Genomic DNA, 17519 nt, shown 5'->3' on the forward strand with positions numbered 1-17519 from the left:
TTATTAATACCTGTATAATTTAATACATTATGTAATGTTTTGATACATATTTACAAATCACATTGACACAGTAAATGTTTTGAGAGGAGTTAACAACCCTTGTTGCTTTCCCAATTTTACTCAAGGTCCTGAGTGTTTCAGTAGTGTTTTGTAGAGTGTCAGTTTGTTTTTTGTCAACATGGTAGATTTGCATCCAAGTATTTTATAGAGCAGTCCGTAACGTCTGTTTAGTTCCTGCCCAAGCACATTTTCAACTTCTCCCACATCCACATAACTTGGCTCCTTCGGAATACGTATTCATGGACCCAAATAAGGCTCTCTTTTAGCGTGGCCAAATGTACAGACATTAATTAATTTTAACTTTATTTATACATATTATGTACATGTAAATATTGTAATATCTTCTTTTTTGTGTGTNACATACTCTTAATAATAAAAAACCACGTTCAGTTTATGAAATATTATTTATTCTGATGTGAATAGTGAACTCTTTAAGCAAGTTAACACTTTAATTATCTAATGTATCTAGAGAACGCGGAGACCTTTATACTATATTTATCCATAATTTTTATTTTGAGTGCATTTTACTGTTTGTCATGTACGTAGTTATGTATCTAATATCTATAATCGTATGTTTTATCATGTAATGTGCGCGCGCACGTCCATATGGTACATGTGTATGAAGTTGTGTACCCTTCACAGTTTTTGTGGACCTTTTTTGCCGTTTTTGCGAAATAAAAGAAGAAACGGCAAGGCACTATCTCATAGAGTGTGATAGGTATGCTAGGTCTAGATTTGAAATCTTTTAAGGAAAGGACATCACTAAATCATTCCCCGAGATTAAATGGTTCAAAATCTTGGGGTTTGTGAACAGTTCCAAAAGGTTTATGCTGTACACGTGAGCCGACCAAATCCCAGACCTTTTAGGGATGGGGTACGAGTCTACCCAGGCATTTAACCCCTCGGGTCTTGGTCGCCCACCCTGCATAATATATAATATATTCACAGTTTTTTAAACACAGTTTTTAAAATATTTAATATAGTTTTGTTAAAGGGAAATTTTCAAACTTACATTCCAAAAAAATACTATTTTATTTTTATATTTTTAATAGAAAATTAATTAATAACATTATTAGGCCTTGTGATAAAATTTAGTAAATTGGTGTTCAAGAACTTTGTTAAAAATTTAAAATGTAAAATTCCTATGAGGTTTTTCCCCCTGAAAAAAATCAACTTTATTAGACTATAGGGGAAAAATTATAATAGTTTTTAATGGCATGATTGATGAATAATGAATTATTGTTGTTTGTAAGAGTTAATCCTGTTTCAAATAGGATGATGGTTGCGTGACTTTATTTTCCTTGGAATACCCCTACCCAGTTAATCCATTTTTGAACGCAGAGGTGACCAGAAAATCGCGAAGCGAAGATAGGTATCGAGAACGTTTGTCCTATAAAACTCTGCTCATGCAGCAGTACGAAGCTACAAGTCAAGTTTTTCAATTTAAACAGAAATCGTTAGTAGAAAAAGTAATGTAGAAATGTTGACAAATCAAAACGGTCCAATCCATATTGTTCTATTTGAAAATTTGTCAATATAGCCAGTATTTCAGATTACCAAGATTTATAGAATTTTATAAGTTCAAATTAAAAAGTTTTCAATTTAAAAAAAAAAAAATAATAATAAAAAAACTCGGGCCTCGCCAGGGGGCCAGCCCCCTGGATCCCCGGATGATTTTGTTTTGAGCCGACGGCTAGAATTCAGAAAACATGGAACATGTTTTAGCCGCGCAGAATTAATGTAGGTAATTGTGAATAAAGAAAGAAACAATTGTAAAACGTAAAACAGATTAAATTTATTTTATTCAACAGCACAATCGTTAGAAGAAGTTAAGTTAGAAGAATGGACAATATGGGTTTATGATAACTGAAATAGCTTATAAATTTTTAGAATCAATTTTATCTATGTTGCGAGCGAAGACTAAATCGATGCACGATCCACCACGGGTAGTTGATAATGCTGGATTCGTTATGAGATGCAGTCCGAATGTCTTTTCCATGAAACTGATTAAATGTTGGTTTTCTTTCTTCTTCATATCTAAGTTGATATCGCCAGATAGAATAATTGGGATTTCTCCGTAGCCTCTTTCTTCAATAAGTTCAAACATTTCTGATGCTTTTGGTGCGTACACTAATAAGTTAGCTAAGAAGAAAAATTCAATGTCTTTTACGTTGCTGTTGGGTGAAACGTAGAATGTGACAATCAATGTTCGTTGTCCGTTTATCGTGATTTAAACAGCGCAAATATCCCCACATTCTTCACTTATTGCCATACTTCTGTTGAGTTGTAACCGGTTTTTGTCAAATTTCATCAGATTGTGCGGGGTTGAAAATAACATGCAATCCTTTTTTTCGTACATTGCAACTCCTCCAACACGAACTTCTTCACGTTTGAACTGAGTAACACATCGATAGCCTCTCAGCGCAACCTCATCATCATTATTCAGCCAGGTCTCGGTTAACGCCAAAATCTTAGTTTCTGGCAAGGTAAAATCGGTGATTAAATCTTCTTTGTGCGCCATCAAACTCTGGACGTTTAGAGTAAGTAATGATAGATCATCGGGGCGGCCTGCACGGTTTAGAAGGTCTCTACACTCGTCGCTAATTGTGTGAAGGCGATGATTTACCAAACGATCAAACTCGGTTTTCAAATCGATATTCACTCTACCGCGAGCATGGTAAAACTTGTGATCCTTATTCTTATTTGTGAGGAAAAACCCGTCGAGAGACGTAGCTCGTGACAATGCGACATAAACGAGCTGTTGATCGTGGCTTTTATCGTAGTCGTACACAACTGTGTCGTAGGTCCCGCCTTGTGATTTGTGTATCGTCAATGCACATGCTTCAACCGTCATTTCCGTAACGCTTTTTTCGTTACGTTTTTTCCGGACGTTTTTAGCCGGGGGATGATGGCTAAAACATGTTCCATGTTAAACACTACAACTTCGTAAGTTCGACGCACAAGTAACGATGTTGCAACCCCGTAGATATGTATAAATTTCAGGGAGTTTCTACACCCAAAATGCAACAAAAAATTTCACTTGGCGATTGTCAGTTTTCAAATGTTTGACTGTGGTATTCGGTAAAACTCGAGTTTCTCCATAAAAACAGGTATTTACACAAATGTATCATACCTACACTCGAAAATCCATTAAAAGAAAATAAACATTTCCCTGCTAATTTCCAATTTGAAAAAAACAAAAACAAAACGGATTAACTTTCACAAACAGCGATAATTTACAATTCATAGATAATGCTAGTGAAAAGGTAAAAACCTCTTCAGTTTGGGCCTCAGAAGACAAGAAAAAAATGTTTTAGGAGTAAAAATTCTCTTCTTCTCTCAGTCAATTTGAATAAAGTTTTGAGGGATGTTAGTACATCGAAAAATATTAGACACGTGTAGAGGGTTTGTTTTCAATGATAGAAGTAAACCATTTTTTCACTCACGAACCCTCTGTGTGGTGTTGATGAGAAAGCAAATTCAGTTGTTTCTGCCAAGCTTTCGACCTATTTTAAGGTCACCATCAGGGCAAAACAATCTTAACTATGTTTACATATCGACATAATTAATTTTTCACAGAGGATTTTAAATTTCCTTAGAGAACGACTCAGTCCCAATTTGCTGAAGTCCTTGGCAGTGTTAGGACTGAGTCGGTCTTCAAGGAAATTCAAGATCGCCTGTAAAAAACTTTAATATGTCAATCTGTATATATATTTGATCGTTTTGCCCTGATGATGATGTTAAAATAGGTCTAAAGCTTGGCAGTTATAACTGAATTTGCTTTTTTTCTTCAAGACCATACCTTGAACCAGAGCGTTCGGGGGATTGGCGAAATTAGACCCAGAAAACCCTAAATAAAGTTAAATAATGTGGTGTAGACTGGTTCTGGTAAAGGATATAAGTTAATTTCACAATTTGTTCATGGTTTAAATCTTTTTAAACTTTTTTAAAATTTGTCACCACTGCATACCCACTAGGCAAAAATTACGAGTAATTGAAAATTCCAAACACTTTATACCCAGACGATGGTCGGGTAGATTTAGTTTATTTATGTACATCGTAACAATAAAGTAAAAAATATAAATTAGGAATCTTTTTAATCAAATATTTTTCTTGTGTATCGGAGTAAAAACCAAAGACGACTAACGTTGTGTTATGCTTCTTAATAGATGTGACAAGAGTGGGGGCGAATGACGGATCGTGCTACGTCAAATGGTCTTCTGGCCAATTAATGTCAAATAGAGAATCAGTCTGCTTCTTGCCAGAGATGGAGACGGTGGTCCTTCCGTTGGACGTAGAAATCAAAGAGGAAGAACTCGAAATTGGCGCGAACATCATCCTAACATCAGTTCGCCCCTCATGGAATTCGAAGGAAATTCTATTCAAGGTGACTTTTCATTAATCGTTATACGTACAAATTTAAATTGTATATTTTTTTTTTTTTTAAATCTATACTGACTGGAACTTAGTAAAATTTTAATTTTTTTTATCATTCAACATTAATTTTGTATTGTTGTATGCTTATTATTTAAACTCGTTAAGTACTGACTGATTAATTTGATAACAAGATCAACAATTAAGCTGATTTTTGCATTTTTTTGTGTGCTGATCAGCAAAAACCTTTTCAGATTTGGTATTTTATTTTTCATGCTAAATACGTGGCTCAAAGTTACCATAAACACACACACACACACCACGCACGCCACACACACACACACACACACACACACAATACACTGACATTTACTGGTGCTCGTATTGTATCTATTTCATTATATTGTATTAAGTTGTTACTTTCAATTGGCCCCTCCGGAGAGTTTGTTGTTCGCCAACCTTGGCTCAAATACTTTACGTAACAATCACACATAGCTTATAAACACATTTTTAATATTGTATTTGAAGAACAAAAACTTTTGAATGTTGGTCGTAAGCAAGGAGAAATGGAACATTATTTTCTGTTAGTATAATTTTAAAAAAAATTATCAGCAGTTAACATTAGATAAGTAAAAGATTATTCATTTCTTAGTAAGTTTTAGTAGAAACCAATAGCCGGAAAAATGATTTAATTTGTGATTTCATTGCCGAGGAAGTACAGATTTGTTTGTAATTGTTGGTTGGTATATTATTCTGTTGTACGTTAAAAATATTTGGCTATGGATTAAAGAAAACAATATGACAGTTTTCAGGTATTACAGTTCGAAAAGAAAAACAAATCGTTTCACTAAATAGACGTAATCGGATTTTTAAAATAATTCGGTTAAAGATGTAAACCGTTCTTCCCATCTTTTCATGTTTTTCTAACATGAGAAGGAAACAATGACAAATTATCAGGCATTTAATTGGATGTCCACTTTATTTTTAGTCAGTTTAGAATTTTTTCCACCTTCTGTTTTTTATGTAGTGCATTTGAAATGTAATGTGCTGTACGTGATTGCACCCTGAAAACGGAATCAGAGCTCCAAACTGAAATTCATTTACTTGTGGAAATCCGTTGATCTATTGTCAAGAATGCATTTACCACAACGTTTTCGTCTGCTGTATGTGACTAGGTTTAAAAAAAAATGTTGTTATTATTATATTATTGCAATTATTATATCAGCACCACATGTGGGTTAATAGCACATCAAAAAATAATAATAAGCAAATTCATTCGTTAAAATAATTAATTTATTTCAGTAAGAAGTGTCGAATGCTAGCCTAAATTAAAAAGTAAAATGAGAATCGGATGATTCTTCAAGTTTAAAGGATAAACAAAAATTTGACGGGAACGATCCAGCAACAATAGCAATTACTTATTGTTTTGTAAAAATTTAATAAAATCTAAACAACTTATTTTAGGATGTCACATGTTATTGTCCTTGTATTGTTACAAAAATAGGCTTATAAACTCACATACACACTTGTGAAATGACTCTGCCTATTAAGTCTGCACCGATTCTCAGCGGTTACTGCTATTCCGGTTCCCCGTCGACTTTTGTGCTTTTGTTCGGGAGATGCCATGAACTAGAACGTCTCGGGAAAACAGTGGTATTAGTGTGGGCACCCGTACACATAGGTCTGTGGCCGGAGGGCAACGGAAAGGCGGAAGACGCGGCTAAGGTCGGGACGTCACAACCTCCTGACTTAACAACCTCGATCCGGCTTCTTGTCGCTAAAAGTGCATTAAAAAAAATACGATTAAAAGCAAGTGGCAGCGTCGGTAGACTGAATCGGCAGAGAAGCTCTCGTGTATCAAAACCTCTGTAGATAGGTGGCCCTCAGAGGTTTTGACTCGTAGAAGAATGGTCGTCCGGACACATACTGTTGTACGACTTGGAATCTTTGGAAAGATTCCAACATGCAGAGAAAGGGTGCTCGATGTGTCCCACCTAACTGAAGGATGCAATTTCTTGGCTCCATACAGAGAGCGCATAGGAATGCCACCCAACATGAGAATTGTGCTTGAGCACAGTAGCTAGTTTCTGGGTCTCCTGTTCCGATTCTTGGAGGAAACGGTTTTTATTGTATATAGTACTGATAGTTTTGTGCCCTTAGCATGTGTTGAGACTGAATGTATTTATTACGTGAATGTGTAGTGGTACAGGGCCAATCGTGGAATATAGAGTACATTATCTACCCTCAATTAGATTAGTTGTCAGTGTGGAGGGTGATGGAGGACTGACAAGAATTCCACCACCCTAACAGTGTGCTTGGCATATAAATAGGAAAGAATGTATTTAAAAGTGAATGAGAGTGTGCATTGGCTTGAAAACTAATTAATTGCGTTGGGGGCTGAAACGACAAATATTATTGATGATAACACTTGCACTTATACAATCAGACATTAATGGTTTAAGCTCTACAGTGGGATTCTAAATGATCAAAATAGATTTAAAAATATTTCATGCAAAATGTATTTTTCTTTGGTTGTAAGTTATATAAATAAGTAAATTGTTAATTTTCACTTCATAACTGGATAACATAAATTATACAGTTTTATATCGGTTGTAGAGCTCTGAGGTTAGTGAAATAAAACAATAAAAGCTTGGGATAGTTTCAATACCATAATATTCATTGGACCAAATCTCCCATCCCACCAAATAACGTGAATAGTAACCAATCGATCACCTTTGCATATTGAAATACCAACTGAAAGAGTACTGTTGTACTGTAAGATATTACTTTATAGATATCTCGTTTTGTGGTTCTTTGTGTATATTGAGACTGCATGTATTTATTAGCTTGAATGTGTAGTGTAATGTGGATCGAATATTGGAATTGTGCGGAATATTGACTACCCCATCGACTCTCAGTTAGGTTAGTGTGGTGTAAACGGTGATGCAGGAATGTCAAGTACTCCACTACACCCTGAGTGAACGGTAATCAAATAGGAAAGAATGTATTTATGAGTCTGTGGGTTTGGATTTAGAGACTGATTGCGTTGGGGGCTGAAGTGACCTGTTAATAGCCCCTCGAGCAGCCCAATCTCGGTGGCTGGACGTATAAGACTGAGGTCTGACTCCGGACTAATAACACCTGAAGTTGGAGATTCTCGACGTCTGCCGGTAATTTATTGTAAATTACACAAGCTAGAATTGCCAAAGAACTGCGAGAAGTGATAGGCTCAACACAGTACCCGCGTATGTACATGCATGAGCAGATTGTGCTTTTATATCTAAATCACTAATCAGTATTCTTGAATTGGTGGTGCTATTTTTATTTTATGTTTTTCAAATTTGATTGTTCCTATTTGATGTGAGGTCTGCGAGGTGACGAACGTGTAGCTTAATTCGTCACGCTGGTCTGACGGGGAAAACCAGCGAGGACAGGCGGACCAGAATAAAATGAGAAAGTCAGTCTAGAGGCAAAAATAGTGAATTCTCTGTAATCATTAAGGGAACAGATAAAAATTAAATATCCTTAGACAGGTCTACTATATTTTTCTCTTATAATCGTAGTGATTTTTCCCCTTTTGCACTTAATTTTTCTTCTTCGTCTATTTTGTCTGATATCTGCTAATCGTTTTACTGGAAGATTTTAGTATCTTTAATAAAACACATAATTCTTCTTTTGGGCTCAATCGCTAGTGCTCATAGTTCGCCCATTCCATTTCCATTTCCCATCTTTGAGCCACCTGTATTTAGAAGAGCTCCAGGTTTTTTTTTTTTTTTTGTGTTCTCTCTATCCATTGTGTTCTCTCTTCAATTCAGACAGAAGACACACTGAGCAGATACTGCCAGGAAGAGGAGGAGACAGCAGAACACATTTTATATTTTTGTGAAGATCTATGTAGATGCCGCAAGCAATCCTACACTAAGGAGCCGCTGGCAAGGCTATGGAGGTTGATTAACAGCCTCAAGCTGTCCAGTGAATTATTAAATAAATAAATAAAAAACAGAGGCACACAATAGATCTACTCAGGTCGAGGTGCAGAAGGCCTTGTGGCTGCCGGTTTTATCCCTATCCCTATTATCTATAGTCTAATTCTCAATTTTATTCGAGATATTTCACTTTTCGTGTTACTTCAACGTTTCACAACTTTTTCCCATAAAGCCCCTGTTCTCAAATATTAATTCGACCGTAAATTTGCTTACGACTGTGGAAAGAGCATGCATTAAAAATACTATAAGATTCGTTTGTTGTTTATTGTGACCTTAAACAAACAAAGTACAATCAGTTAGAACATAACTTTTTTACGATTTTCCTTTTCTTCTAGTCTAAAGCGTACATAAGATTTTCTTGGCTCAGTAAATACTGACCTATATGGCGCTTACGCTTTGACCCTACTAAAAAACTTTAAGTTCGTGTACGTAACTTCTCAAATCTCAGTTATCACTTTTGTAAAATTAACCAATTAATTTAATTGTTAAAAATGTGATTTTTCGCTGACAAATTGTATAAAAAATTAAATTTATATAAAATAATATCTATAAATTTAGTTATAGATATTAGTTAGATTTAGTAAATTAAAAGAAACTGAATACTACTACAGTAGTATCTATATCAGTAGTATGAATCAATAATATTACTCAGTACTATTTTGTAATTTCTTGAATAAAAGTTTTTTAAAAACGGATTCGGCAAAAGAAATTTTAAATAATTTCTTTAGCCGAATCCGTTTTTAAAAAACTTCATTCATACTACTGATATAGATACTACTGTAGTAGTATTCAGTTCCTTTTAATTTACTAATCCAAATCAAATTTCTCCGATATGCCTTCGGGAAAATCTAACTTAAGTCTACTTTTTTTTTTTTTTTTTGACTGGGGCTTCCGACATCTAGGTCATTTCAGCCCCCAACTAAGTCTATATTCTATTTACCCTTTCAAACACTACATTCATACAAATAAATACATTCATACACATAAACACATCCACACAGTACACTCATTCCGTTTGGTCGGTGTAGTACTTAATATTTCTCCACCGACCCTATACTCAAACTAATCTAGATTGGGGTCGTTGGAGTACTTTTTTAAATATTCCGCCATCGACCCCGAACACACACACTCTTACGCTCTCAACGTTCGAGAGGCGATGATGACGTTATATTTCACCCTCACCCCACGCCATTCACGCTAATAAATATATGCAATCAGACAAAACATATATACACACAACACATAAGACATATTATATACAATAAAAAACCTCAATTTCCCTTAAAAAACGGAACAGGGGACTGAAACTCGCTTTCGTGTTCGAGAACTCTTCTTAAGTCCGGCGGCATGCCTATGTCTACGTTGTTGGTTAATAAAAATGCTTATAAAATCTCTGGAGTGGGAGAGAGTCCTGATGACAATTCTAGGCGCAACACCTGCATCCTAGCATTGTCATCACTTTATTTATTTAATAAAATAGTTATACTCGTATATAACTCCTCCCCCTTTAGAGAGAGCTTCCCTGGAAGCTCGTGGGAGAGAAAAATTATAATTACAAAAATTAGAACACATTAGAGATTTACATTAGCGATCTTAGCCCTATGTTAAAGTATAATTTTACATCTGCAACGAACCACACCTGTGGTTACTTAAGGCTAACATGGTTTTCTTATATCTACACAAAATGATGGTGATTACGGTTAATATGGTGGGTAGAATTATATACAGAAGGATAGTCCAGAGGCTGGGATTGATATGTATCGCTGGAATTTCTTGAAAGATGTGGGTGAAGGTTGGTATGTCCATTTCCATGACAATTTGTTTCGGTACATTATGATGAGGGAAAATCTTTGTTAACTTATTTACAATTTCTATAGCCTGATTAGATTTTAGTCTATAAGCCTGTGCATATTTTGAAAATGTGTCTATCAATGTTAAGAATTTTGTTTTTTCAAAAGTTACTCTATCTATATGAATTATTTCGAACGTAGGGTTAGGTGTTATGTTGAATTTGAGTTTTAATGGCCTTCTGTCATATTTCGTCATTTTACAAATCTCACATCTGTTGATGAAATTTTGAATTGATTTTCTCATGTTTGGCCAATAATAACAACGTTTGATTCTTTCCGTAGATTCTTCGATTCCTCTATGGTTTTTTTTGGTGTGGTAGTTTTCAATGATTTCTAGTTGTTCTTCCTCCTCAAGTACGTCCATTAATTTTGTCGTGTGTTTGAAAAACTTGAGTTCTGAGTGTTTAACGTGTTTTACCATCACGGAGCTAAATTGTTCATAGATGTCGTCTTCGAAGAAAAGGGAGTATTTTGTTTTCGGTACTATGTATGTTTTTACGAAATCTATATCTGATGCGAAGTTTGTTTTTGAAATTTGGATTATGATCCTTGTTTTGCTTTCGTGTAACTTTACTATTTTCGGTTTGGTGGGTTTTCCCGATATTAACCGGTCCTTCGATAATGGGGATGGTTATTGTCGTATTTCCTTATGCGTTGGAGTGAACTGTCTCAATGTTAGTTTCATTGTCGTTTTGTAGTTCGTCTAAATTTATGATAACTGGTTGGTTTTCCTGTATTTAATTAGGGTTTTGAAAAACCTCTTCCGCGATGTCTGGATTTTCTAGAAAGAATTGCGTAAGGAAGTCATCGACCTCTTTGTCTCCTGTGTCAGCATGGTTCACATAAATGTGACACGTGATAACGCATCAGCGACTTTATTATCAGTGCCCTTGCAATGCTTTATCTCGAAATCGAATTCTTCTAGCTTCAACCTCCATCTCATTAATTTTGAGTTTGGTTCCTTTATGGAGAATAACCTCTGTAACGGTTTGTGATCGGTATATAATATAAAAATAAATGTGGTTTAAATTGTTTAGTAGCCCAGACTATTGCTAAAAGCTCTTTTTCGATGGCTGATAGATATCGGATTCGTTTAAAGTGCGACTTGCAAAAGCGATGGGCAGGTCTGCATTTTTTACGTTTTGACTGAGAACTGCACCTAAAGCGACGTTACTCGCATCTGTAGTTAAATTAAAAGGTTTTGAAAAATCTGGGTATTGTAAAATAGGGCTGTTACTGAGGATATTTTTGCATTTTTTGTATTCTTCGTTATTGGCATCTACTTTTGATCCTTTTTTTAAACATCTAGTTAAAGGTTTGGTTAAACTTGCAAAAATTTGGATAAATCTACGATAGTAGCCTAATAATGCTAGGAAAGATTTTATTTCTTTTTTTGTATTCGGGATGGGAAATTGCTTAATAGCTTTGATTTTTTCAGGGTTGGGTTTCACGCCTTCCGGGGTTACTACATGGCCTAAATAATCTACTTCTTTACGACAAAATTCCGTTTTGTCTAACTGTATTTTGAGATTGGCCTCATGTTAATGTTTCGGTTTGCTGGGACTATGTACTACGAGTGAGATAATTATTTGGTTTTTTCCGTTATTAACCGTCCCTTCGATAATGGGGATGGTTATTATCGTATTTCCTTCTGCTCTTAAATCGTTAATATGTTCTTACAAACCTGAACCGTAAATTATGATATCATCAAGGTATACCATGACGTTTTTTATACCTCTTACATTTTAANTGTGTTAAATAAATAATGTGATGACAATGCTAGGATGCAGGTGTTGCTCCTAGAATTGTCATCAGCACTCTCTCCCACTCTAGAGATTTTATAAGGATTTTCATTTTAACAAACGTTAGTCTTAAGCCAGATTTCCCGAAAGCATATCGACGAGATTTGATTTAGATTCATAAAGTTCTGAATGTATATCAGTAACTTATTTGTAATTTCTTTGAATAAAAGTTTTTTAAAAACACATTCGACCAAAGAAATATATATATATATAATATAACGTTGTGGTGATTTTAAATCAAATTATGCATTAAGCGGTTTTTCCTCAATATCCGCGACAAAAAACAAATAGTTTTCGTCTAATTGTAATTATTAAATAATTTTTGAAGTAGTAAAACAAAAAATATGGCCAAACATTGTCAAATTAAAAAATAAATCAAAATTTCATAGTGTGTCAATTTTTTTGTTGAATAGTGTATAAGAGGGTCAGTGACAAAGATGCGCGAAAGGAAGAAAAAAATCGAAAATTTTTTCGAAGGCCGGCAATGACCATTTGATATTTGTCGGCCCTCAAATAATACATACTTCATACATAAAATAAATACCAAGTGTAATAATCCTTCTATTTCGTAATGGCTTGAGTAATATGATTAAAATGTAAAGAGTTCGTTTTTTGACATTCGTTTTAATTTCTTAGCAAAATTATAGCAAGATTTTTTTATAACAATGCAACTATTTCCTAAACATGTTTTAATAAGATGTAATTATTTTTCCCCATTCCAATTTCTAGGTCTTTACAGACGGAATAACCAACAAATTAATAGGATGCTCTATAAAGGAAAACCCTTCTGACGTTGTACTCGTGAGGGTCTATGGAAAAAATTCAGATCTCTTAATCGACAGAGAAGCTGAAAAAGAAAATTTCAAGGTGAAACACAATTTATAGATTAATTAATTCTTAATTTTATTAATATAGTTTTGAATGCAACTATATAAACTGTGTTGTTCAAGTTGCATCTGAAAGTAATAAACGTTTAAAAGTGGATAATTTGAATGTTGTAAATTTCGAGTTGAAATTTTTCCTATACTGGAGTCTACAAAACTACGAACTAGACTTACACATAATCAATACGTCACATCACTGTACATGCGGACCGTCATTGTGGAGAAGCAACACAAACAAACCATGTGGCAGCGAACTAGTTATCGTCTGAAAAACGCTTACACAACCGACTAACTCACTTTATAAAAAATGAACTACATACCCTGAAACAACAACGATTCCAAGACGTTCACTGGCCAGGACAAATCTCTTTTGATAGCAGCACACAGAATCCAATCCTATAAACCTGTTCCTCCTCATCTCACCCAATATGGCTCTTGGGCCATGTCCAATGAAGAAAAAACTGACTTATTTGCCTCCTATCCAGCGCTTTCACTCCTCACCCTTACCTGAATGATGACATCAATAGAACTTTAGAACATATGAGACCTAACTTTTCCTCTACTTCTCTCCTCTCCAATGAAACAACACACCCAACAAAGTATCCCTATCATAAGCCATCTACCACTAAAGAAAGCTCCTGGTTTCGTGGAGAGGAGTACGGCTGTACCAGATTACTGTAGTTTTCCTTACATACGTTTACAATTCTGTCTTAGAATGACATGCTTCCAATGGAAATTTTCCCTCATCCAAATGATTCCAAAGGCTAAAAATCCTTCTATCACCCTACCATCCCATTAGTCTGTTGCCTATAAAGGGCAAAATCCTATAAAAGCTCTTACTTAAACACATTCTCCCCATCTTTCATTCCTGTAATCTTATTCCTGATCACCAGCTGGGTTCAGACGTTCGCATTCCACTGTTCAGCAGTACCATCATATTGTAGACATAATCGATACTGCTCTTAAACAAAAGCAGCGCTGCTGCCATGTATTTTTAGATGTAAATCAAGCTTTGATCAGATATGGTACTCGAGGCTCTGGCATAGTCGAAAGATCTAAAATCTCCCCTCTCTATCAGCTAGCTGTCACACAGATGCAGGAGTACAACAAGGAAGTATCTTAGGACCTATCCTCTTTCCTCTACCGACAAATAATCCTCTCAGGTCCTGTCATGTTAATCAGTAAACCACAAACCCACGTCACATCCCTTGAGCCATGGTGGAGTAGTGGAAGATGACAATAAATATAAACAATTGTGAACATGTCACAATCACCCTTCTGAGAATAACCACTTGTTCTAACTACTACAAAAGCATCTCTTTTCCACTAGCAAATCTGCTATCTTGGGTTATATATTGACATACAACTTATATACACATAACTGCTTTTTTAAATGTCGAGGAGGAGTTTTGGGAAGAGATTGGGAGGAAAGTACATGGGGATTAGAGTGGTATTGGATATTAGTGTGGAATTTTTTGTAGCTGTTTTGCAACTTCATTTAAAAAGGAAACATTTAGGTTTAGGTTATCGTTATTGAAAACGTAGAACCATCTGTTGACGATGGATCAAAGAATTCATAATTGTAGGGTCTGGATTCTGTAGAGAATGGAAGGTTTGGTTGAATCCCAATATTGCCCATATTGGTAGGGTTCAGTATTGAGTTGTATATGAGTATATGAATAAAGGGAGAGGTTAGAATGAAGATTGGAATGAACAGAATAGAGTAATGCGATGAAGGTGAAGGGTGCATTTTGGGACTTTGTGGTGGTTCGTTTGATTCACTTTTTTTTAAACCATTCTTCAAATATAGGTGTGTCTGGAGGGTTCGGTCAGCTATGATGGGGTCAGAGTTAGAGGACAGAATGGCAGTGTCCTCAGGGTATGTTAGATTTGTTATAGGAAGAGACATCAGCAGAAAATGCTGAGTACATTTGCGGGCTGAGGAATCTACCCTGAGGGTCTCCTGCATCCACCTTGTACAAAATAAAGTGTGAGGATCTGACCCATACTCTAAAATACCTAGATATTTAATAATATCTATATGTACTTTCCACATTTGACACATCCTGAAATGTATTACAGCCATCAGCCCACATTGGTCAACCTGGGAATCCATTTTAAAAACGAAGTGAGAGGAATCATGTTCAACTGTAGGCCACCGGGTAGCAGCTGAAATCGCTTTTTGTTTGTCAAATTTTTGACAAGAAATCAGGGGCTCAGTTCAAAATAAAAATTAATTCTCTATTCTGACAATTGCTGTGGGTTTGTTGTTACTCACTGCCTTGAATATCTGACAGCTGGCCCCTTTTCCTTTCTTAGGATTGAAACAATTACAAGGTAGATGGGTGGAGTCCCTTGTGTTGTTGACTATGGCTTTGGTTGTCCTTTACAATGATAATCTTTGGGCCTGCAGTAAAATCTTTTTGACTTTAGTGATTAGCGTGTTGATCCAGCATGTTGCTCCATATGTGGCCAACATAATAATCCTGTTTTATAAATTAGGCCAAGTGCCCCTGCCACAACTTGCTCCAAATAATTGCTATAACTTGGCAAAAATACAACTTATTATTTCTCTTAGTTAATTATATGTTGCATAATATTGTTTCATATCTGGCCATTTCACTTACTGGATGTTGAGCGTAGATGGAACAGAATGATCAGGGACCATCAGTCTCTTATAAAATAAAATTGTAAAAATAGGTAAAAGGGTTGATCTATAGCCTAGCAAAATCCATTGGGACTAATCCCAACAATTTTCTAAGCTTTCTATGCAACAGAACTCTGTGTACAGGAATTAAAAAAGAAAAATATGAAAGGTGCACAGATTTACATACTCTCAGACAGACAGGCAGCTATAAAAGCAGTAAATGCAAATGCTTTTAACTCCAAACTTTTTGGGAGTGCCTCAATTGCCTAATGGCTCTGGGATAACAACAAGATTACTTTACAATGGGTTCCAGGACATTTAGGTATAGAAGGAAAATAAACAGGCTGACCAACTAGCCAAAAAAGGGGCAGCCCTCGCACCCATGGAACCAGAACCACGACTAGGTTCACTGAAGTGTGTGCTTAAATTGGAACTGGAAAAAAAATCAACCACTGTATAAAATCACCAGGTATGAAGCCAGCTAAGAGATTTAAAAATCTCTCAAAAAGGCAAATGAACTCCTCTCTGTTAGCAGGCAGGATTTGAGAACAATTACAAGACATCAGCACATATCCTTCGTGAATGTGAAGAATTTTTTTATTATTATTTTTTATTTATTACAATGGATGTATACTACAGCTTATTGTACTATATTCCTGACTCCATTTTTGGGGGACTCACAATATGTGTGTGCAGTGTTCTTACATCGAAGAAACTCATTTTTGAAGGGGGTTGGGACCAAATTCACCCTCAAAAAAAGTTGTATTTTTTGAATATCTTGAAATTACTTTAGTCTTTATCCTTTCATCACATCAAAAAATTATTTACTATTGAAAGTTGAGCGAATGAAAATAATTGTCATGTTTAACAAATTAAGAGTTAATAGTTGAAAAGTATATTGGCCAAATATAACAAGGCACTATTTGAAGTATCGCATTTTTTCCATATTTAAAAAGTATTGAGAAATGCTCATTAATGCTTGAACTGAATGCTGTTATCTTGCACAGGTGTGGAAAGATAAAATTTAATCTGAGTAGCTTGTAAATTAACAGTTATATTTTGCTGTTGATAGTAAAGTGTAGTTATATGATATTTAATTAGAAATTACAATTTAATCCAGACAATAACTTACATGTTACATCTTTAATGCACTTAAATATATGTAACCTACTGTTAAAAAAATCCAATGTCATACAGACCTACAAGCCTTCTCCTAGTTTAAACTTTGGAATGTTTCTTCCTAAAAGATTAATCCCCATATCCAACTCCCATAATACCCTACCCGTCCATCAATTTGGTTTTAGACATCTCCATTCTGCTATCCAGCAAGGGTTACAAGTAATCAACACAATATTTTCTGCCATTGAAAACAAGTATTATTGCTCAGCAGTTTTTCTAGATGTCACAGAGGCATTTGACAGAGTGTGGCACCCCGGTCTGCTTTTCAAATTAAAAAGTTTCTTTCACCACACCCAATATCTCATTCTTAATTCTTTCCTCTTGGATCACTGGTTCAAGGTGAGAATTGGCTCTGAATTTTCAGACATGAAGCCCAACAAGGCCACTGTTCCCCAATGGAGTATCCTAGGACCAATCCTCTACCCAATTTACACTGTTGATATATCTATACACCCTAACACCCATATTACATCCGACGACACCACAATTTTCTCCTTGCAGCAAAAGCAAACCAAGACAACTACACCTCATTATTGACTGGCACACTCTTTGGTGCATTAAGCTAAACAAACAAAAGAACCGTCACGTGATGTTCACTCCCAGAAGACGTATAAATACTCATGAGTGAACATATACAGTAAGGTAATCCTTCCGTCCAACCAAATCCGCTACCTTGGGTTCTAATTGGACAGCAGACTTACACACACATAAAACTAAAAAGACAAGAACTCAGCCAT

General features: G+C 35.4%; 1 protein-coding gene across 8 annotated transcripts in view; it reads left to right on the plus strand.

Moving 5' to 3' along the window:
• Nucleotides 1-17519, plus strand: part of LOC106668949 (ethanolamine kinase 1) — a 29032-nt gene that overhangs the window by 6827 nt on the left and 4686 nt on the right. For 6 of the 8 annotated variants that reach the window (XM_014398167.2, XM_024229618.1, XM_014398166.2 and 3 more), the window contains 2 exons: nt 4230-4447; nt 12802-12939. In XM_014398167.2, coding sequence (XP_014253653.1) covers nt 4292-4447; nt 12802-12939 — 294 coding nt within the window. In that variant the 5' untranslated portion in view covers nt 4230-4291. Of the gene's footprint in view, nt 1-4229; nt 4448-12801; nt 12940-16670; nt 17122-17519 lie in introns of those variants that run through there. The other 2 variants (XM_024229623.1, XM_024229619.1) reach the window with 2 other exon arrangements.

This window comes from Cimex lectularius, unplaced genomic scaffold (genome assembly GCF_000648675.2).
Source record: "Cimex lectularius strain Harlan isolate CLEC.00 unplaced genomic scaffold, Clec_2.1 scaffold450, whole genome shotgun sequence".
NCBI classification, from domain to species: domain Eukaryota; kingdom Metazoa; phylum Arthropoda; class Insecta; order Hemiptera; family Cimicidae; genus Cimex; species Cimex lectularius.